The 24,365-nt window shown below is 45.9% G+C and overlaps 1 protein-coding gene across 9 annotated transcripts in view; it reads left to right on the top strand.

Moving 5' to 3' along the window:
- The window catches only part of LOC119397282 (uncharacterized), a 60,805-nt gene extending 41,220 nt beyond the window's left edge, over positions 1-19,585 (top strand). For 5 of the 9 annotated variants that reach the window (XR_007416510.1, XM_049416773.1, XM_049416775.1 and 2 more), the window contains 4 exons: positions 178-232; positions 5,879-5,934; positions 13,394-13,454; positions 19,371-19,585. Coding sequence is in view for 5 of the 9 variants with exons in the window: in XM_049416775.1 (XP_049272732.1) it covers positions 178-232; positions 5,879-5,934; positions 13,394-13,454; positions 19,371-19,496 (298 nt within the window). In the remaining 4 variants the exon portion in view is untranslated. Of the gene's footprint in view, positions 1-177; positions 233-5,581; positions 5,813-5,878; positions 5,935-13,393; positions 13,455-19,370 lie in introns of all 9 variants that reach the window. The other 4 variants (XR_007416513.1, XR_007416512.1, XR_007416514.1 and 1 more) reach the window with 2 other exon arrangements.
- Positions 19,586-24,365: the final 4,780 nt, after the last annotated feature.

The raw sequence follows: 24,365 nt of genomic DNA, 5'->3' as shown, positions 1-24,365 counted from the left end.
CGCCAGATCAGATCTAAAAGAATTAGCTCCTAGCCCTACATCGGATAACATCTCAATATGTCACTATTGCATTAATTGCTTCGTCCTTGCGGTAAAATGGTGATTACTTATTGTAGTTTCCATCTGATAAGAAAATGGACTGCTAGCAGGTGTAGTCAAGATAATTTTTGGTTACAGGAGTCTGTGGTCTGGAGATTTCCCCAGCCGGAACGTTTATGCCAGTTATTGCGAGGTAAGTGAATGTAGAAGTGACAGTGGAATAATGGTTTATATCTTTTCGTGGGGTAATCTAGTCGGAAAACATGGTGGTAGCCATCACAAGTACTACAACTACCATTTAGGCAAGTAAGCTCAACGTCATCTTCAGTAAGAGTTCATGTGGCTGAAGTGTCTTGGGCCGTCATATGTTTCGCTGTTTTTTTTTTCGGCCGTTGCTGCTCAAGACGTCAGCTGCTACAAATTCTCAGACTAGTTAATCGTGGCAGATTTCAAGCTTTGCAGGTGCATCGTGAATAATGAGATTTGCAATGAGAACCACGTGTTTCTTAAATGTTCCAATAAGTGTTCTCAAATGTTGCACCATACCACTATACCAACAGCCCAAATTGCTGTGCTTTTCCATTGCGCTCCGTCACTTGTCGCAAGTTGCGCAATTTCGCATTCTACGCAACATTAGAAAAAGGAAAAAGTACCAGAGTTGCGCGGAACGGCAGCAGCGTAAGATGGAATAGAGGGCTTTTTCGAGCCACCTGTGAACTCGCTTTTAGGCTGCCTCCTCAAAGTGCACAAGGCGGCTTTTCCTCCTGCAAGTGCAGGTGCTGTTGCATAGAATCTACTATGCCATACCTAAACATTATTTTTTTGAAGTACCCACGACTCGTCTGCAAGGTGATGCGGGGCATCTACGTTGCTGCGCACTTTATTTATGCTGTGCGTAGTCTAGGCTGGTCGTTATGGCCGAGCCCTTTGTAATATGTTGCCGGCTTTAATCACCCACTCGTTACGCGATTGAGACTGGATGGTGTTTAGTGATATCCTACACTTTCGACGAACAATGCTTGGATAACTGCTAACTTGAGTGCTCATTCGACATGGCACCATTATAGGATATTTTTTTCTGCGCAGTATCAAACATTAGCGTGGCTCTCTCGGTAGGTGACTGATTACCAAAACTACCATTGATTTGCTTGGTTCAGTTCCGGCAGGCAATGGATGTTGTAACGATCGCGTTACAGGAGCTTACATTTTAAGAAGCTGAATAGCTACTCGGTAACATGGCAGTGAACGCCAAAGTGTCTCAGACAAAGATGATTCAGCTTATTTCTTCCTTCGGCGCCACTTAGTGATCTCGTATACAGGGCAATCTACATGCATTTGCGATGACAAGCTTTCCCAGATATCCACGCGTGCTTTTGAACCTCCACTTACAGTTCGTCTGGTACGAAAGCTAGGTATCAAGCGATGTTGTCAAGGTGCAAAAACGTCACTTGAAGGTGTGACATTGCCATTGAGCAATTATATTCAGAGCTTATAAGATCTTTCGACGGACTCTGCCAGCTGAGAACATTCGTAGCGGATGTATCGCTACGAAGAGGCAATTGCGTGGTGAGGACACATTATATAGATGTAGGGAGATATTTTTCCTTTGTGTGAAATTGTGGGCTATACATCAAACCTCTACATTTTCCAAGCTCCGGCAGAAATTGTACCCCCCATCAGTAAGGAGTGACCGCCGGTGTGATGCTGCGAACATAAGAAATGTTTGAAGCTTTGAGAGAAATCACGGAACAGAGGTTGTTTTGCTGCCGTTGTTTCGTAGGGTAGGAAAGGAGCAGCCCTCTGCAACCGCGGATATGTTGGATTACTACGAGAAAATGTAGTCGAAGCTGTATTTGAAGTACAGTCAAACCCGCATATATCGAACTCGCCAAAACAAAAGAAGAATGATTTCTATATCTCATAATTCGATGTAAATCTGTTGAAAGAAGTTGCCGTGTCTTCGGCGCGCAATGCAACCTCACGCCACTGGTTTAGGCTTCACAGTAGCAGGCGGAGATAATTTTTTGTAACTTTTCTTGCACGGTTTGTAGTCGCGGTGTCCTGTTGAGGGAATGCTTATACCTGGTAAAATGCACTAGCAATTTAACCAGCGCGCATAATAATACACTGTTGATCATTTTCTAAATGCATGCACCACGGGCATGTATCAATATATCAGAACGGAAAATAGTCTTCGATCACATGGTTTTTTCGCGACGCGATCGGTGACTGCGTGCTACAGGCTGACGGCCGTGTGCAACGACGAGGAATCCTGAGAGAAAGCACGCGATAGCAAGCGGTGGTTTCTATTCGCTCCACGCTGCCCAGCCCTCTCAAAGGCATGGCAGAAAGCCCCTTTCTGCGAGAAAAAGTCATGGTCTCGTGATGGAAAGCTAGCTTGGGACACTTCATACACTGCCCAATGTTCAATATATGAAGTGTTTGGGCTATTTTAGTTCGATGGAGCTGTAAATGTTCATATGTGTTGATGTTGAAGCCTTGTCCTGTTCGAAAATAATTCCATAGCGTATATGTCGATTTACCTGAGTTTGATATATACTGGTTGGACTGTATTACATTAGTAGTAATAAAACTGAATATACGCATAAGTTGTCGTTGCAACTATGACAGTTCGGCTTTACTGCAGTAGTAGACCAAGCAGTAAACGTTATTTTTTTTCAAAATAAGGTACTTAGAGGTTGGGAGCTGGAGGGGCCATCCTCTGCCTCAGGCGGCTGTCAGGACTTCTGAACTGCCAGCGTCTTCGGCCATCTGGGCAAACCGGAGTTGGAGAACCACCCAATTTTGTTGGTCGTGCATGCATCAAGACACATTCCAACCATTAATTTGAAAGCACCCATATTTGAAAAATAATAAGGTACGCTCAATTTTTGTGCATCAAAGATGTGGAAGAAAACGAAGTATTCCTCATATCAAAAAATGTATTCAGTTCGACACAACGTGACAACTGTAAGAAGTGCGGAGCAGTGATTCACGCGCCCTTCGGCGACGCTGACGTTCACGGGCAAGCGCGCTGGAGTTCCAAAGGAGCAGTCTGCTCGGAGTCCATGGCGGCAAAAGAAAACTCCACTCGTGATGCAGTGGCACCCTCTCCCATCCTGAATTTCCTCCTCCTCACATTATTCTTCCTGATCTTCACTTCATTTTCGCACCCCCTGATGTACTATACACTGATATGACACTTCCTTCATTTCCTTCCCCTCCCGCTCACATATTGCCTCGTCATCATCACTTCCCTGTTTCAACCTCTTGATATACTATACTACGCACGGCTATGTTATTCTTTACACTCCCCGTCCTTGTTTCCTTCCTCCTTACCTTCACTTCCATTTCCACCACCATATTATACCGTGCACGGCTGTGCTATGTGTTATGCTCCCCTTTCTCTTCTCCTCACCCTCGCTTCCCTCTCCCATCCCCTTGCTATAATATATATGTGAAAATAAGCACCGCGAAAGGCAAAACAACGCACACTGGGAGGAATGACAAGAGCAAGCGCTGGTTACTTCCATGGATCCATACCAACTGGCCCAGCTATCTACACTTCTGCAAAGTATACTATAATATGGCGCGGCTCTACATGTCTATGCTAGGCACGGCTTTGCCTGCGTAAAGCCCTAGATAGCTGGGCTTTGCTTTACCCTCGATCCTCTCCCTTTCCGACCTCCTCACCTTCAGCAATATATAGCTGTGCCTTCTCTCTTTTTTTTTCTTAACAGCTAAGCTGGTTGAGCCAGCCGTAAAAGCATTGATGGCTAAAATGTGTACATAAACTATCATCATCATGAACCGGCACGCACTCTCTTCATTCTCTTAACAGCAACACTGCTTAAGATGTCGTTAAGTTGTACTTCAGATATTCTTAAGTTTTGCGTATGCGCCATAAGAATTAGGCAGCAGGTGAGAGCGTAAAGAAAAATTCTGCCCCGTGAAGTGGGTCACCTGAATATCCTGAGAGAGAAAGAAAGTGTTAGAAATAAAGAGAGAGGGACAAAATAAAGAGAGAGAGAGAAAGTGATAGAAGGAAAGAGAAAGAGCAAAAATGACGAAGCTTGCACAAATTTGCGCAAGACTTTCAACAGCGAAGCTGCACAATTGTTAAGTTTAAAAAAACAGCGAATAACCTAAAAACAACCTAACAACAGCTACCTGAGGCCTAGCGACGACATAAAGCGAACCTAGAGAACAACATAGATAAGAGCCTAGCATCTACATAGAAGCAACCAAGCATCACATAGCTACAGCCTGGAAAAAATCTAGAAGTATCCTTGAAACAACCAAGCATCACCTAGCTAAATCCTAGAAACCATCTGACATCACCTAGGTAGAGGCTAGCAGCAACCTAGCAACACCTAGCTAAAGCCTGGAATCAACATAGAAACAACCTAGCATCATGTAGCTTACTATGGTCGAGGCTTGGGCTAGTTGGTTCATGGTTAAACTTCGTAAAACACAGCGCAAAATTGAGACAGGACACAAGACAAAGAAGGCACGACAACAGCGCTGATTTACAACTGATGTTATTTTGACATGTGCGCATATATATATATATATATATATATATATATATATATATATATATATATATATATATATATATATATATATATATATATATATATACATACCACATTTGATATTTGATATACCTATTTTATATGCCTTAGTTTATATACCTTTTTGATATATACATATTTGATATACCTTAACAGTTAAACAAAGTCAGCGCTGTTGTCATGCCTTCGTCTTGTGTTCTGTCTCGATTTTGCGCTATTTTTTGCCAAGTTTAAACATCTAGCTAAAGCCTACAAACAAGTTAGCATACCAAACAAAAGCCGAGCAACAACGTAGAAGCAACATAGAAACAACCCAGCATCACCTAGCTAAAGCCTAGCAGCACCTAGGAGCAACCTAGAAACAACCTAACAAATCCCAGCTAAAGGCTAGCAGCAACCTAGAAGCAAAATAGAAACTGCCTAGCATTAGCTAGCTAAAGCCTAGCAACAACCTGCAAGCAGACCTACTTCAGAATAGTCCAGCTTCTCTCTTTCAAGCCTTGCGCGACTCAGTGCAAGGTTCGCCATGTTTTGTCTCTGTTTATTTCTGTTTCTTTGTTTCTCTCTCAATCTATTTCTTTCGTTTTCTCGCTCTCTGTTTCTCTTCCATTTCTTTTCATCTTTCTTCCATTTCTTTCTCAGTCTTTATGTGCAATGCTTTGCTCATTGCCCCCTCCGTTCCTTCATCCTCCTCCTCGCATCTCTCCTCCTCACCCTGAATCCCCTTTCCCATCCCCTTGGTATACTGTACTATACAAGGCTATGCTACGATCTGCTAGCGTGCCTGAATAGCCGAGTAGGTACGACGCTCGCCTTCGAATCGTGGGTACGTGGGTTCGAATCTCGCCACGCCAAGAAACATTTTTCGCCAAGAATTTCTTTCTTCGTATCCCCTTCTTTCTCTCTCCTTTTCTCTTTATCTCTTTCTTGCTCTATCTAGCTGTACTCGTTCTCTCGCCGATCAGAGTTATGCACACCACGCCAGACAAAATTGGAGCACGTGTTCGAGGAGTGAAGCAGAAGAGGAAGGTGATGATGAAGAGAGCGTGTACCTGTTCGCGATGATGATCATTTTCTGTCTATGGCACACGGCAAACCCCGATCGTAACATCTCTGCAGCATGTGCGTAGCCACGCAAAATTGTATCGATCGTTCTGGAATGCCCCTACAGCGGAACAAAACGCCGTGGCCTTGAAGTGCGTAATAAAAATTTTGCTATACAGGGCAGTGCCATTTCTCACAACGGTCCTTCATTTTTGCAGCACGACAGTAGATCACTTTCAAAACTTATCATGGAACTTCACAACGCATCAATCAGGTGAGTTATTGTAAAATTTCACAATTGCGTTTTCTATGGCACTGTTATGCCCTCACGCGTCTATATTGGGTTATAGCAAGAAAGAAAATAACGTCTAGATGCACTCGAAGAACTGCCTTGAGGCTGTCGTATAGCTTCGCTAAAGGTGAGTGTCATTGCTGCCACACATGAGAAATTTTGAACAGATGGAAGAAAGATTTATGACCCACAGCTACGCTTATTGTTTTGCTCAACTTATAAATAACCCCACTTAAGCAGACAACGTGTGGAGTGTTCTGTAGCGTACACATGGTATAAACGAACTAAAATATGACGCCAATTCCACACAGTATCTCCATTGGGTGTTGTCCTCGTGATGCAAAGCGACAATTTTTTCACATGTAAGCGCGGTGAAGTAATGCAACACAAGAAACTGCGGAGTCTTAAATAGCCGTGTGGCTTGCGACCTGCTCGGTCCCTTTGTGATGAGTGGACTGCTTGGCCATGAAAGCGAAATTCCCCCTCCCTCAACATCTCGGTTTCCCCTTGCCGTTGCATCCGGAATACCCCGTGCATACAGTTCGCAACATTCCAAACTACAGTCAACTAAACTGGATAGTAAAATTCTACCGGTGACCATGGAGTTTTCTACACGAGTGAGGTATTGCGCACCCCTTGCCTTTCCACTGAAGCAGAAGATGTTTATTGACAAGAAGGAGGGGAGGTCGGCCTGGAAAGCGAGTTTCTAGCCTGATACTCCTCACGGGGGTAAGGGGAAAGGGGAAAAAGAGGGAGGTATGAAGATGGTGACTATGGTATGGCACAATGACTCACTGTGCACACTGTCTTGCACGGGGACAGGACACGCGCGAAAGTCTTTAGAGCGCACGTGCTCCAAAGATGACCATCTAAAGCTGTATCGCTGAGAAATCTCAAGACGCACTTTAAACTTCGTTGGGCCTTGTCTGCATGTTCCCAAGCGCCCAAAAACTTCTCCTCCGAAAAAGATCGGGAGTCCAGATGACCTACGACGCACTTAAGTGATTGCCTTTTGGTCGCGTATTGAGGGCACACGCACAGAATGTGCCGAATAGTCTCAGAAGTGTAACACATTGCAGTTAGGGTTTCGCTCCTGCCCAATCTTCTAAAGGTATCTTCGTTTATATGCAACACCCAGCCGCAATCTATGTAGCAATGTTTTTTGGTCCCTTCTTAACCGGAATGGAAGCCGAAAAGCACGACCAGAGTCAAGTCTGTAAAGACGCTCTTGGTGATAATTAGGGTCATTCCATAAGCGTGTCATAGATCTTTTCATAGACTCAGACAGCAAGCCGTTGATGTCATATCGGGAAAATTGAAATACCATGACTTCGCCGTTAGTGTGCGCCATTTTTGATTCTGCGTCAGCTTGCTCGTTCCCAGCTATGCCACAGTGCCTGTATTGAGACGCCCCAGTTAACATATACATTATGTCGCATACCAGATGACTGTATGTGGTTTCTTGCTTCATGTAATTGCTGATCAGTTTAAGTGCTGGCTTGGAGTCGCAAATAATGTCCATTTCGTGGGACTCTGTTGAAGCATCCAAGACCGCAAGCGTCTCGTCTTATCCTTGTTCCACCATAAACTCTGCAGCATCAAAGGTGGAGTTGAGATTTGAAACAAAACTGTTCAGCGCCTACTTCATGGTGCAGAAGCAGTCACCTACATACCCGACGGATACTGTCGGCCTGTGAACAAAAAGAACGATTTGCTGTCTCTTCGGTGCGCAGTACTGTGAGACTTGCAGCCGTTACGTGGGTCATGACACCCTTCGCAGCCCTTCTCGATTGTTGGTAAGCGATCTTTTGGTTGCCAAGGCAGGAGTGGTTACATTGCAGAAGGTTACCCTTGTTTCAAGTTAATGTCGTGTACAACGACAAAATAACACTGAAATACATAAACACAAACAACAGTAATGCAATGAATAATCAATCCTTAGTTACTGTTGTCAAAAAGCAAAGCACACCTGTCGTATTACAAGAACAATACAATTAACAATCAATTACAAGCAAATCGCTTTCAAGTATCAAAGCACACCCAGTAATCACAAGTAGCAAACAGTTGCCAATAAAAAAGAATCAGGCGTTGACATGTTCACCAACTTGTTTGGCAGCCTGTTCCACTCTACTATGGTCCTCGGAAAAAACGAACCCTTGTACGCATTTGTCCTGCATTGAGGTACCATGATGGCCTTGTGTTTCGTCCGGGTAGGTTGTGAACTGTTAAATTACAGGTATGCCTAGAAGTCTAGCTTACTCTAACTGTTAATGATGTTGAACGTCATCAGACGGTGCAATTTCTGCCGAGATTCAAGTGTGAAAACACAGACTGCATATAAAGACCTGATACTGACGCGTGCCTACTATACATATTTTAAACAAAACGAAGCTCTTTTCTCTGTATACGTTCTATGCGATTAATCGCTGTTTTAGCGTATGGATCCCAAACTACATCTGCGTACACAAGTAATGGTCGTATGAGGGATGTATATGCAACAAATTTTGTACTGCTGTTGCAGTGTTTTAAGTGGTGCCTGAGCAACCATAGCCGTGTTGAGGCTGAAGAGAGAATATTTTTAATATGCGTGTTCCAGCTTAATATACAGTCAATAGTTAACCCCAAGTACTTAAACTGATCAACACGTGTGATTAGGTATTGTTCACATTGTATGCATAGAGAAGTGGTGTTTTTTGAGGTGTTAATAACATCTGAGCGCATTTTGCAGAGTTCAAGGTCATGTCTCACGTACGAAACCAATTAGTTATAGCCATTAAATAGTTGTTTAGTACGGCTTGATCCTCGATTGTCTCAATATCGTGATAGACAATGCAGTCGTCTGCGAAAAAACGGCTCTGGACGAGAGAGTCGATGGCCGAATCATTCAGAGAAATAGGAAAAAGAAGTGGCCCAAGGACCGAACCTTGAGTAACCCCCCCCCCCCAGAAAGCACTGGTGCTGTTTTAGACTTCTATTTTGCTATTTGGACGTATTGATGGCGGTGAGAGAGATAAAAGGCAAGCCACTTTACTAGTTGATGGTTGTTTGAAAGGCTCCTAAGTTTTGTCATTAAGCTAGAATGGGACACACAGTCGAAGGCTTTTTGGAAGTCGAGAAAGATTACAACTGTTTGACCACTTTTGTCCAGCGTTGCGATAAATTCTTTCGTAATATGAAGTAGTTGCGTCACCATCGAGAGGCCCCGCCGAAAACCAGGCTGGCTACTCGCAAAAAAGTTCTCCTTATCCAAAAACGAGCTCACGTGCCCAAAAATAAAGTGTTCAATAACCTTGCTGGTAGTACATAAAAGAGAAATCAACCTATAGTTTATCACAGAATGCTTATCACCAGACTTGTGGATTGGTATCAGCCGTGTCGTTTTCCAATCTTTCGGAACTTCACTTTTATCGAGACTTGCACTGAAGATAATGAAAACATATTTCGCGCACCATTCAGGGTATCTGTAGAGAAAGCAGTTTGGAATATCATCCGGTCCAGATGACTTCTTTGTGTCGAGGCTAAGAAGTGCTGAAAAAAATGCCCTGTTCGCTTAAAACAAGGTAAGGTATATCTAGACATTTGCAACTGAATTCGGCAGCCGCACCTGTTCTCCGTAGAAATACGCTGGAAAATTGGTGACTAAAAGCTTGCGCTATTATACTTGTAGTCGTAACATCAGAGTCGTTCAGGCAAAGTTTGCTCACAGGGTCTTTCTGATCTGTTAGATACCTCCAGAACTTTTGTGGATCGCTTATAAGGAAGTTGTGTATTCGGATAGTTAAAAACTGATATTTTAATGACCTGATCTTTTCGCGCAATTCTTCTCGAAGATGCTGCAAGTTCTGCTTTTTACGGGCGATTGACAAGCTTTTGACGCGACGTTTTAGTTGAAAAATCTCGCGGGTAATCCATGGATTATGGTTGCTCACTTCCCTAGGTTTAAGAGGAATATATGGCATTATACACTTATGGACCGTATGCTTGAAATGCAGCCATAAATCGTGTGCACGTGGTGTACCGTCCGCAAACATTTTGAGTGTGGTGACGGGTGATGCTTTCTCCCTAATCAGTAGTGCTTGGTGATTTCGTTGTATCTGACAATGCGGGCCCCGTGTCATTTCTGCCCCTGTTCGGCTCGCTAACTCGAGCTAGGGTGTGTATGGTTCTATTGCCCGGGAGGGAGGACTGGGAGGGCGTGCATATATAGCATAAACGTTGCGCTCTCCGCGAAAGTTAGTAGAGTAGTCAAGATGCTTAAAGGGGTGGTGCATTCAAATTTCGAGGCTATAACAAGGCTGTTGTGGGTTTCCTCCGTATGCAAGGACATTCCACACGAAGGGTCGCACACAGCAAACGTTTAGAATATATTTTAATAATAATAATATCTGGGGTTTAACGTCCCAAAACCGCGATATGATTATGAGAGACGCCGTAGTGGAGGGCTCCGGAAATTTCGACCCCCTGGGGTTCTTTAACGTGCACCTTAATCTAAGTACATGGGCCTCAAACATTTTCGCCTCCATCGAAAATGCAGCCGCCGATCCCGCGACCTTCGGGTCAGCAGTCGAGCGCCGTAACCACTAGACCACCGTGGCGGGGGTTTTAGAATATATTTTTTCATTCACTTCCAAAGTGTACATAAATGCCCATTCTCCCGATCGAAACCCATCGCTAGCGCGCCAAACGTGACGTAGATCTGTAGGATGGGCAACGAAAGTTGCAGTGACGTCACTTCAAATCTGCTGTAGTACCGTGAGTGACCTTCGGACCTCCGCCACTTCCGCAACGTACGTACCGGCTGTAATGAACTAGAATACATTCTAGTTCACTGTAGTACCGGCAAAGCATCGGTTGCTACATCACTCCCCGAGTTTCGATCGCTTCCTGGCTATGTGCGTAACAGCCTTGTGTGGTCACGTGACCACGCCTCCTACACTTCTACGTCACTGCCCAACCTCGGTGCCCAGAAACGGAAACCGAAAGTTGTCCAAATCAAAAGGTGATATTAAGTTATTTAGCGAGAATACATGAATCTTGGTGTGTGCATCATGCTTCCTGGAGCTATAGGAAACGCTTACAGCAAAGAATGCGCGAGCCACAAGTTTGGTGGCACCACCCCTTTAATGCCTCTTTCGAGGCTCTTTCGTTAGCGACGTTATGAATCGGGGTTTTAGAGTCGCTGATTATGACGCTGGCCGTTGTGGACACAAACGTCAGCGCTATGGCCGCTTCCTCAAATATTTTCGAATTTTCTGCTTTAATGATGCTGCTGCCAAGCAAGTGGCCCACTGGATTTGAAGCGACTATTTCCATGTGTCGGCCGTCTGCATATTCGGCTGAATCAAGATAGACCACGTCCGCGCCGTGTTAAAATGTCTTGTGTAGTGCCCTCGCTCTTGCATTCCTCGGCTTCCGGTGATGTTCGGGGTGCATGTTTCTGGATAACAAGGGTATTATAATGCGCTCTCTGGTTTCTTTTGGGATATGGTATTTATTGCCGCTTTGGGCAGCGAACATTATTGCAAGTTTGTGCAGAATGTGTCTACCCCTGTTCCTTTACGCGAGTCGTTCATATTGCGCTATGATAAGAGTCTCAATATGTTAGTCTAACGTGTCGTGCATTCCTAACGCTTCGAACTTTTCGTTAGACGTGGTGATCGGTAATCTAAGGACTTTCTTATATGCCTTTTTGATGATGCATTCTATCTTCTGTTTTTTTCTCCACTTGCAACGTAACGTACGGGATCACATACACTGCGGCTGACGGCGAAGGCTTGCATGAACTCCAATGAGTTGTGTTCTTTCATGCCGTAGTTCTTGTGGATTCTTGGAATCAGTCTAATGATTTGCTGGGTGTTGTTGTCCAGCATCCTTATCGCTTCCTATTATGTCGAAACTGGGATGAATGATAATAAAATAATAAATAAAAGCGGGGAAGGAACCAATCCTTCAGGAACACCTCTTGATTGCTTATATTAGTCAGACGTAGTCCCCTCGTGACAAAAAAATTATTTCCTCTCGGAAAGGAACACCTGTACTCAGGTAGCAATATATTGGGCGCATCACAGCTCGCTATGGTAGAATAAAAACGGGAGAGCCAGCTCGATGTGCTCACGGTCGGACGCTGGCACGAGTTGAACTTGCCTGCGTCTAGCGCGGTTCAGCATTGCAAATAACTCTACAGGTACCCACAAAACTCTAATTTACCATGCGCTTCAGCAGCTCGGTGAACTGGAGCTTCGCACGGAAGCGCTAAACGACTGCAGGCACGCAGAGAGACGCACGCGCATCGGTGCCAAAAGTGGTTTCCGGATCTCCCATGGGCAGTTTGTAATCACGTAACTAGAGACCCCTTGGGAAGTATAGTAAGATTGTGCCGTTTATATGCTCCGTCAATTAGCAACGGGAGCAGAATGAGGCCACATGGCGTGCTCACTCCGCTATAATGGAGTAAATCATTCGGCTATGGGATTTTGACGCGCTGAGAAGCTGATGAAACTCCCATCTCGGTTGATGTTTGCTTACTGTGTAGTACCCCAGTCAAGCGCACCTACGGGGAGGGTACGTCGCAACATTGTAGTGATAAGTTACACTACGCCGTGCTAAACAGCAAAGCAGAACACACTCGCTAAAAAATGTGACAAATTTTGAGCGCGTTTTTCGAAAAGGCAGAATTATAACAAAAACAAATATCCAAGGTGATTGTTTTATGCTGTAATATACACAATGCTCTCTCAGCAAAAAAAAAAAACCGCATCATTTTATTGCGAGTCAGTACAGACATAGACACACGCCTGGCCGATTCTGAATGACATGAGAGCGTCCAAAAATGCGCCGTCAGACCCTATAGAACATAATATGAGTACGTTAGAGTGAGCTATGAGTACGTTACACTGAGCTAGAGCCGATTTCAGAAAACTTTTCTTTCGTAAGTGCGTTTTCCTATTGTTGAGTCGGCTTTGCTATGTTATGTCCCGCATTGAGATTCGCAGAAAATTCTCTTACAAAATATTTTACTGGAGCCTTGTTTGTGTAAGCGGGTACTTGTCAGTTCAAAGGCCTTGGAAACGTTGTCATAGCCCCGCTAGGTGGCACGGCTATCGAGAGCCCCGGCATAAGTTGCCACCATCTTAAGTCGCCTTCGAATACTTGCTGCCTACACTTTCGGACGGCAACAAGTAAGATGCTACCTTACACATTAAGAATCACTAGTGTTTATCGCGCCACATTGCAGTCTGAAAAAAAAATGTATGCCACATGCTCGAAATTGGAGAGAATAGGTTTGTCTCTGTATTCAATTGCGTGTTTCTTCCTTTGCAACCTTTAGGTAGAGCGCTTACTGACGAAACCTGTTTGTACAGCATTTTGCTTCAAGGTGGCATGTATTACACTATTGTTAATAATTTTCACTCAATTTAGTTGCCTTTTCCACCTTTTTTAGGCTTGCGATGTCGAAACCAGGGCCCCGCCCTGTACATTTTGCGGAACCTTGCCCTGGTTACGTAAGTACAGAGAGAGAGAGAGAGAGAGAAACTTTATTTGCGTATAACGCGGAGCAAAGCAAATGGTCGGGCCCCTATTCCAGGGCTCCGCTGGCCCTTGCCATCTTCTCTGCCCGTTGGATCAGACAAAGCTGATCATCAAAGGCCGAGCTGGACAGCAGTGCCTCCCATTTTTCCTCTGTGTTATTCATGTTGTGGTGTTCTTCGTTGTGAAGTGTACACTCCCATGTAATGTGAAACAGAGTTGGTGGGGCCCCGCACCACGGACATATATCTCTGTATGCTGTGGGGTAGAATACATGTAGCCTGTGTAAGTTCGTGTATGTGTTTGTCTGGAGTCTGCGTAACGCCGCAGATTCCATTGCTGTGAGGTTCTTATGCGGTGCTGGATAGAGTTTTCTATTCTCCCTGTAATACTGAAGAATTGTAGCAAAATTAGGGTCTAGGGGCGTTGGGTCCTCTATTGCAGTGTGCAAGGAAGCTCGGTGATTTGTGAAGCCTCGAGCCGCCTCATCCGCAAACTGGTTCCCGGTGACGCCCGCATGCCCTGGCGCCCAGATAATCGTTTGGGTGTATTCAATTGGAAAATCTCTAGGAGCTTTGGTTAGAATTTGGAAGGCCTTCGTACATATTCTACCCCTTTCGTAGTTCCTACATGCAGCCTTCGAATCCGTGATTATTGTCAGTGGGGCTTTTCGCTCCCTGCCCTCCTTGATTGCCAGTGCTAGCGCTATCTCCTCCGCTTCTGTAATGGAGGCTTGGGCTATGGAGGCACAACTTGTAATGTTTCCTTTTCGGTCTGTGACCACAGCCACCATATTTTTTGCATTAGTCTGATATGGTGCTGCGTCTGTAAATCTTGCCGTATTCAAATATTTTGTCTTTTTATCTATGTAAGCTGCTCTTGCTTTACGCCTTCCAGCATGTAGAATTGGATCCATGTTCTTCGGTAGGGGACATATCTTGTACCAGGCTCTAACTAAGCATGACAATTCCTTAGCTCTTCCATGTGCCTGTACTTGTCCACCGAGACCGATCCTCTGAAGAAGTTCTCTGCCGGTTGGCGTCTGTAGCAGGCGGTTAATCTGTGTGGTCACTTGCGCTTCAGCCAACTCATCAAAGGTATTGTGGAGTCCAAGCGCTAACAGCTTCGCAGTTGAAGTGCTTTGTGGTAGTCGCAGAGCCGCTTTATACGCCATCCTTATTATTTTGTCGGCTTTTTCTTTCTCCTCTTTGTTCATGTTGTGGTAGGGTAGCGAGTACGTTAGTCTGCTGATGACTAAGCTCTTTACCAAACGAAGCGCGTCTTGCTCTTTCAGTCCAGCACGATTGTTCGTTATTCGGACTATCATACGAACAATTTGTTGAGCTGTTCGTTTAATCATGTTCAGTGTGTGGAGACATCGCTGATTGGACTGTAGCCACATCCCTAGGATTCGAACGGTCGTTTTCTCTGGAATAATATTGCCTTCTAACTTGACCTCAAGGCGAAGGCTCGGGTCTGTCCTTTGTTTTTTACTTTTGGAGAATCGAATGAGTTCCGATTTGTCTGCTGAGCACTGAAGTCCCCTTTCTCTAGTGTACTCTTCGATTGTTTTAGCTGCAAATTGGAGCCGTTCTTCTTTTACAATTTTTGTTTTTTTTTTGTTTGTGGCTTGTTAACGAATATGATGGAAAAAGGGTAGAATTATTCACGGCATGTTTTAAAGGCTACTTAAGCAGTTATATCAGACAATCTCTATACCTTCGTCACCTGTCTTAAGCAATGAGTAGTGTGCCATAAGTCCATAAAACACGCACTTGAAAATTACCTTCGGCAGAGAGGGTGATTCGTAATCTTGTAAAAGTATCATTTCAGGCATTTAACGTGACCGACGTGAGCTGAAGATGAGGGTGCAGCAACAATGGAATGAGACTTTTCACTAGCGACAAGAGTCGCCAGAAGGTGCTTCTGTAGCGGCCGGCGTATGACAACCATAGGCGTGCGCAGAGGGGGGGGAGGGGGGCGGGCGCCCCCCTAGTCACCTAAGCAGAGTGGGGCGCAGAGTCTGCCCCATACGTGGACTTAATAGGGAGGCGGGGCACCGCGATGAACCTCCGCCTCCCCTGAAGGGGAACCCTGGGCTTGCCTATGATGACAACACCAATGTCGCGAAAATTAGAATGCGACGTGGTGTAGCACACGAAAATAAGTGCGTCGGGCTCCTAATGCACGCCTTCGTGGCACTGCCTCCACTACGTTTGGCGTATCTGCGAAGCGGACCGACTGAGGTGGCAAGTCTGGCGTCGTTTGGCCGCTGGGGCTGAGACGTCGCCAACGCATTCCGCGGGCAGATCCGATTCAGCAGGTGACCACGTCTGAAAAAACTGGGTGGGCTTAGGGCCAGATAAAAGGTAGGAGGCTGAGAAGCCAGCTATGTGTTTCGCAAGAAACTCTAGAGTAAGCTCACAAATGTATCCATGATCGCACGATGATATCGGTGATATCATGATCACATGACCCGCATATTGCAAACGCATCAGCTATTGTCCAGTTAAGGCTTTCAGTTAGACAAATAGTTTGGAGACGTTTGGCTTTCGGAAGCATCCGACGAGTTCCACCTGACTGAAGGTACTGCTGAATTACATTGAAAACAGTGCCTCATCCGACATAAATGAACAGTTGACTAGTGCACCATGGTGCGAGGTGAGGCAGTAAAGCAAGATATTATCGCCATGAAGCACAGTTGGTTAAAAGACTGTTGTAACAGCATAGCAGGTGCTATAGCCCGCAGGCACGAGATTTCCAATTTGTACCACGCTTTCATAGCGGTCTAATCATGAAGAACATCAGTGAAAACGCGTATAGAATGCAAGCTGACGCCTACTGCGGGTCACTGTTAAGTGGAACGCCGGAGCGCGTTGCGTCTGCTCGGCGCCACCACCGGCAAGCCGCTGCAACGAGTTTTGAGCAGGTGTAGGAGCTTCGAAATGGTGGTTAAGCGCGCTTGTTGGTACGTACCAGGGCTGGGCAGAGATACTCCGAAAAGTATTCCGGAATACAGATATCGAATTACATGGACTGGACGCCTAAAATACAGATACTGAGATACATTTTCCTTTAACGTAACGGGATATTTCGGGGGTACTTTCGCAATAAGACTAAAAAAGTATTCCGGAATACGGATACTGCAATACAGATACTAGAATACTTCTTTTTTAATTCAAAGATGCTCGTACTCTGTAAAGGCATTTATAAGTACAGCATATTGATGTCAGTAAAGTTGCAGCGCAGTGATACTTTCAGTTCATTTATTTATTGATTACAGTACCCTCAGTGCCATTAGGACATTAAACGGGGGGGGGGTTGCAAAGTACATAATGAGTAATAATGACATAATTACACGTATTAGCTGCTATAAAAAGTGCACTATTTCACAGCCAGAGTAACAAGCATTAGACACCGAAATCGACATACTTGGTGACAACAAAATGAGCTATGCTAATAGCAGCACAGTTTAAGCAAATCACCGGAAACACCAATGAACACCAGTGAATTGGAAAACAGTATAAATTTCTTTTCCACATAAGATCTTCGTTGCTGAGAAGATTGCTGTGTGAGCATCTCAAATAGGCTGCCTTCTAGGCAGTGTCGGTTCGGCCTCAGCACAAGACTTGCGAAAGAAAAAAAGTCTCTCTATACCCCTGCAGATGAGCACAAATTCGTGTTATAGTGAATCAATACCGCATCACAGCCGGGCAGCCGTGCAGCGTGGCGATATCTCTTCTCGGGTCATCTAGATAACGAAACACGTTCGCCCTCATGTGGGTTGTTCTCACCGTTCAGGAGCTGAAGTCGGTCCCCATCTTCGGAATCCTCAGCCGTCACGGCTGACGATTCCGCTGCCCATATAGGCCGGCCATAATTACCTACACGCAATGAAACCGAATACGTCAAAACTGCACAATTCAAACATTGGCTTCCTAAAATCACGTTGTTTGGGGGTGAGAGGGTTCAAGTCCTCCCAAGTCGCTCCTGCCACCTCTCTAAAGAGGCGTGGAAACAGAGACAGCTGCTCAGAGCGCCCCATCACAAATTACAGGAAGCACTCGTCGCCTGGGTCCAAAGGGTCACTCTTCGATAAAGCTGTCACGGCCACCGACGCTACAAGCACCCATTTCAGCAAGCCGCAACATGCGAACTCGGCTCCGGCGGTGGGGGGCCTGGTACCAGAAAAGACCGTTTCACGCTTGTGATCAATTAGGAACGTACCCCGACACGCTGGAGAGGTGGCTGAAAGCGCGACAACAATAGCCATCTTCTAGTCACTTTCGCCGCGACTATGTGAACTGCTTTTTGAAGTGCCGCCGCTTTAAGAACAGAACGCACGCGAAGCATTGCAAAGCCTCTGTTCCAAGGTGGTATCCGCGCGGGGGGTCTCGAAGTAATGGCTTGCCACGCGAAAAAAATTAGGTGTTCTGCACTGGCCTTGAGAGACAGCGACTTTCGTCGGCAGAGGCCGACAACACTGCCTCCGCGATTCTGCCGTCTGTGGCGTCGCGCGCTTTATCACATAGGCAATCCTCTGCATGAGGGGAAACCATCGCCGCCCTTTCTGTCGGCGACCGGCGGCGCGCCTTTGCTTGTCTTGGCACAGAAACAAACAAAAAATACCCTCTTTCAAACACGCCTCAACTCATTTCCGACAAAAAAAATGTAACGAGATGCTCCTGTCCTGCATAGTATCGCGATACAAATGATACATTGTAAATGTATATCACTACTGAGATACAAATACATTTTTCAAATGTATCTCGATACAGAAATACAGATACACAAAAGTATCTGTGAAATCCTATCGCGATACTGCCCAGCCCTGCTACGTACACATATTTTTTCGCAGAGCGCTGTTTGAAAAATTATGTGTAGGAGCGCTATGGGCGGAACACTTTTGCTGCCATAAATTGACGCACTTCGGATCGACGCAAAGCACGTCATTCATGCGGATTTAAATTTGGCCGAAGACTCCACAGTTACACTTAGAAAGGGGGACGTCGCAATGCTGAGAGAAAATGAAATGAGGCAGAACAGTACTTAACTGATATTTCTACCTTTTTAACTCACATGATGAATGAAAATGTTTCTTACAGACGCACATTTGTATCATATCTAGAGTAGAGAACACTCTTGCCAGAGTAGAACTCCCCTCATGTGTATTATGAATATTGGAGTCTCTCGACTAACCTCGATGAGAAAGCGTATCGGTAGTGTTACGCGTTGTGTTTACGCAGCTATACAGAAAAGAAGGATTACGTGGCGTTGCACTGGAAGCTTCGGCTGCACAGAGACAACTCAAATGTCGGCGCTCAATCACGTGATGATGCCATATTTCGCTTCACGGTTCATGGATGGCGGTAGCACTCTTACCTATAGTGTACTTAGAAAACAGTGTCATTAAGACAGCACATTAGGCGCGTTCGTGCCTATGTGGGCGCTTGTGTTGGCAGCACAGAGATTGGAGTGCCCGGCACCTATCTTCAGGGACCTAGATTTTGGACGTTCGGTTGTGCGACCATGAACCTCAGCAAAAGTGTTCGTTTGATTTCTGTGATATGTTCGCGTGTATTTTCACTGAAGTCCTATCCGTGACGGAAATGACGTCAGTTAAAACTAGAGTACTAAGGCATAAAACACATTTATGTAAAACCGCCACATTCAACAAGGAGTTTGGTAAAAAATAAGACTAAAGTTGACCGCGCAAATGCTTCGCTATGTGCGTATTTATTATGAGTGATTAATAATATCATGTATCTTACAGAGGAAAATAGAGCTGAGTAATATCGATTTGTATTTTGTGATCGTATGTTGATTTGGCTTGTGTGGTGAACAATAACGTTCGTTCTGCATTTCTGCACTCATTTTCTTTTTTTTTTCAGTGCGGCGAAAACAACCCGGGCGGCTGGTGCTCGCCGAACTGCCGTTGCCGCGTTTTGAATAGAGTTGATCCGCCCATATATATGTGTTTTGAGGAAGGCAAAAACCTGCCAATGGGATTCGAGTAGGGATGACCCACATTTCTATCGGTTTAACATAAAGATCAACTTAATTTATTTATTGCGAAGCTCCGTCTGAATTAAAACTCTCGACTGTTCTGGGTTGTTGTTCTTTTTCACAATGCAGCAAAGATTACTATGCTCAAGAAAGGCAAAATGGCACCATGTAGCTGAACCAATCATCTACAATTTCAACAACAGGGGTTTTTTAAACAGATGTCGTTATGCTTTAAATACCCTTCGTTCACACTCTTTGTCTGGTCGCACATATGAGGCTTACGATAACACATAGAAACAGACGATGGTGATACTCATTTAGAGGAAACTAATTACAAAAGCCGCCAATGAGATTAAAAACAAGGAGCATTGGGTGACCTGCAATGGATCGATTTTTCCAGATGCGAGAGCAGCGTCAGAACCCATAGGATGGTGAACTGAAACAGCGATAGTAGTATAGGGCCCGGAGCTGAGGTTGTGGTGAGGAAAAGACACCTTCGTAAGAAACGGGATGGGCATCTAACATTATTAAAAACGATAGTCTTTCTTGGGGAACTTAAACGCAGAAATTTTGGTCTGTCTTTCTGTTTGTCGGCACGTCACTCGATTCAGCCACCCGGCCAAAGTTGAACCACTTGCCCAAGGGCCAGCCATCTTGAACGGCCGACTAGGTTCATACTTGTGTACATTATTGATCAAAAAGCAAACATTACGCATATCTGAGGCGCAACATCACTAGGTAAGTATTAGGTGGTGTGTTCCTTTTATAGAAAATACATAGATACGTAATTCTAGAGAGCCCAGTTTCTTAAGCTGCGCTGAAAATGTGACTGCGCTGAAACTTGCCTTCCTCCATGCCCTCTGCACGAGCTCATTGTCGTGTTTCGGTTTCGGTTCAGTATTGCACTGTACGAATGCCATGGGGCGCCGCTCTCGCATTCCTGTTTTACCCAGGCGACATGTAAATAAAAGTGTGTGGAGAGTTCTCGTTGAGTGCGGACGTTTCTTCTGCTTCGGCGCTTCGCGCCAAACCGCGTGTTCGGGCTGGCTGGCGTCCCCGCCGGTCGCGTTGGTCACCGCCGGTCTTCGCCTGCTGCTACGCCGGGACTACCAGCCCGCAACACAGCACTCATGTTTCCCGACGTATTGCCAGATGGCGTCCATATCTCACGCCGCGCCTCTTTTATCGTCTTTAGACGACATTTGCAGCGAAGCACGCAGATACGCGGCCAATTTTCTACAGTCTATCTCGCAAGCTGGTTGCAACACTGTTGAGACTCTGGGGATGCCTAATAAAAAGGAAGATCGAAGATCCCTCGCAATGTATGCGCCACGTCTGTTAGCAATGTTAGCGTGCCCATATCGTCGCCGCTCCCCTGTAGGGTGAATAAATCGAGCAGGCTGCAGCAACCAACGCTTTAGCGATGGGCCGCAAAGGCAGTGATGGTAAAACTTACACCATTTCCCGCTAAAGGGGACCATGAGGCGATGCGAAACCGGAGCACTTGCACGATCGCGTTCCGTCAGCGCTCGTTGGGCATGCTACCGACCTCGCGTCGTGGAACGCGAAGAGGAACGCTACGCGCGTCTTGTCTTCCCTCTAGCCTGGCCGTTAATTCTCACAGGGCGAGCGGGGAACGCGGTCGACAGGCGCGCGAGAGGGGGGCAGCGTAGAAGAGAGAGATGGGGAGGGGACGCGCTTGCGCTCGAGCTCACCGCGGCGTTGCGCAGGAGAGAATTTCGGCATGTCTAGCCCGCGTTTCAGAGGAAGAGTGGAGTGGTGTAGGGGAGAGGGGGAGGGGAGTGAGAAGGTGGAGAGGAAAAATTGGAGAGAGAAATTGGAGAGGGGAGGTGAAGTGGAGAGGAGGACGGGAGAGGGGAGGTGGAGAGTAGAAGCGGTGAGGGAGAGTGGAGAGGTGTGTGTGGAGAGGGTATGCGCATGCGCAGTAAGGGTGGTCACGCCGCACACCACCACCACCACCACCACCGGTTTTAACTCCGTTATAAGATGCTTCGCATCTAAAAAGTACATGGCGGCACGAGTATAAGTTGGTTCCTTCCACCTCGAATTTATAGTCGACATCGTGTGCAGGTTGGACCATTAGTTCTCAACCTACGCTTGTGTTTGCGTTATTTTTTCGCGCTGGCGTTTCAACAGCAACGTATTAGAGACTATTTTGCACTGTTTTTAACATTCCATCTGAAATGCTTCGGTATAGAGCTTAACAGACATGGCTAAACATCGATGTAAAGCTGATCTCAGTTATAGTGACAAGAACATACTTGATAATTTTTCCTCAACGTGAGATGACACAAAGCGATGGTCGATTCCACCTTTCATATGCTGCTGTCATGGCAGTGGGCAAGCAGCAAGCGCGAGTTCGTCTCGAACTGCGCGGTCGCGTCTGCGTGGGCGCAGCCATGATGCTTCGTCACCACAATTAGCGGCGGTTACCAATATAATAATTCAAGGCGTATGACGTAGCACATACACATCGTGATTGGCATATCACGCATCACTTAGACATAGCACGTGCCAAACTAGCGCAGTTGTCTTAGCCTTGCTAGTTACAATAAAATTGCAAACGGAACTAAAAACGGAACTATCCCTGATCTTTTGCTGTGCAATCAACTAGCTCGCTTACATGTCTTGGCTTCCACCCTGCTGCAACAAGGTTGTGAAATAGACTATAGACCGCATGGGGCCTCCGCGACGTCGCAGAGGTCACAGATCGTGCATGATTTGGAGAGACCATAGCCACATGGCAGGTGGGGAACACCCATCCGGCATCTTTAACCACTGAAATTCCGGCATCGGCGTGGGCGACGATGTGCATGAGCGAAAAACCGCGATTAATGCAAATTACAAAATTCGGGGGTTGAAGGCACAATCGAACTCAGGTGTTGCTCGTTGAGTGACGTGTTTTACCAAAGAGCCATGTTAATGCTTGAAACAGCCCTCCAACTGTACTTGTAGTACTCACCCTGAAGTGTTTATGACAACTAATCTCACGCGCTAAGACGTTCGTTTCCTTGAGGCACGGTTGAGGAGTCCACCGTGGAGCGAAACATGGGAAATGGATTAAAAGGCGATGCGAACGTGGCCCGAAAGGCCATCGCGTTCCACTGTTGAAGGAGACGCTGAGGAAGTCTTTTTGATCTGTTTTTTTTTCGGTGGGGGTGGGGGGTAGGGGGACGTACTGAGGCGTTCCAATGCGGCCAGACTCGATGTAGATGGGGTACCTGTTAGCGCGTCCTCACAGCGTGTCATTTTCCTTGTATCCTAAGAGTCCAATCTTGATAATACTGATCTGTTAAACAAGAGCTACGTACCCTTTGGTGTGGCGCGTTTATGACACGGCGCCACAGCATGGTGCCGTAATAAAAGTACTACATACAGCTGCACGTGAACTGCAAGTATTGGTTGCCCCCAAACCTTCCGTAGGCGCAATGCCTCGTTCATTGCTTTCACTCCGTCGTAAAGTGCGTGTTACGAAATTTTCGCAGTGACATCCCAAGGACCTAGGTGACGGATCTCGTCTTTTCTCTAGACGGCTTTTGCAATCTATTTCTGGTATTAGCGATAGGTCAAACAAACTTTACAAAAGCGATGTAACTCTTGACATTCGAAGCCTTCTATTTGTCGTCATGAAGCGAATCTAGTGATGTAATCGCTTATGTGCGCACAGAACCAAACGTCCGCTTGCTGTACAACATCGTAATTGAACTTACTACGTGCGCTTCCGTGTTACAAAGAAGAAATACCTTCCACAGTTATCCGGACATACATATTGTCACGTTTGAAAGCTAGCTGAAAATACAACCAAATCATCTAATTAGACAACGTAGTTTTGCCTCTTTAGGTTGGCGAATACGGTTTCCGCATGCGTTGGAAGGTAGCGGGGGCAGAGGGGAGACCAAACGGAAGCACTGGAAGCTCGTAAAGACCATAAGGTTTGACAAAGGCTGTTTTCTCATGGTCATGCTCATCAACTTCGACCTCCCAATAGCCACGCGTCAAATCAAGGGTGGAAAAATAATTTCCTCACCATAGCTGGTCAAGAGGGCTACCCATGAGTGGCTACGAATAAACGTCTTTTTTGCCGCCATTAAGTTTTTTGTAACCAATGCAGAAGCGAAGCGCTCAATCCACTTTCTTGACCAGAACGACCGGTGATGACCACGGACTGTTTAAATGCTAGATAACGCCATTAAGAATTGTCTCCTTCACTTGCGCGTTATTGATTCACGTTTTTTCTGCGAGACACAATATGGCTGCTGATAGGCCTTGCGTTGTTATAAGTGACTATCGTGTGCTGCGACATTGATGTGTGACTCTAGATGGTCGAGCAAAGCAAGCCCTGAATTTCAATAATAATTCCTGCAGGGCCTTCTTCTTGTCCTCCGAAAGTGCATTATTCGCAATGCCCAAGAACTATAGGTGGCGCGCCGTGCGGTTCAAGATGGCGCCAGGAGGAGGGTCAACACGTTTGTTAGCATAGGAGAAGTTAGAACGTGCGGACATACGGCCCGTGCCACTTTCACCGGATGAAGTCATGAACTGCAATGAAATGGACATGAGACCAAAATACTTTCCCGAACCATGAAAAGTGCTAAGTGCTCGCCACCTATTATTTGCTGCGGTGCGAAAGGTTATATTTCAGCGCTGTACGTTACCGTGCATCAACAATGCTTTGCGAAATCATGCGCGTCCTACAGAAAACCGCATGAACTAAAATTGACGTATGAACTGAACAGCACTCCGAGGTAGTACATACCGAGCCTGCCTGACAGATTTGCCGCAGCAGTAGGCCGCTAGCGAGTATACATCGCCCTCGCTGCTGCATGGGACCGCATGTTTAACGTGGTGATATCTGAGTG

Source organism: Rhipicephalus sanguineus, chromosome 6 (genome assembly GCF_013339695.2).
Source record: "Rhipicephalus sanguineus isolate Rsan-2018 chromosome 6, BIME_Rsan_1.4, whole genome shotgun sequence".
Lineage (NCBI taxonomy): Eukaryota > Metazoa > Arthropoda > Arachnida > Ixodida > Ixodidae > Rhipicephalus > Rhipicephalus sanguineus.
This window is presented reverse-complemented; position numbering and strand designations above follow the sequence as displayed.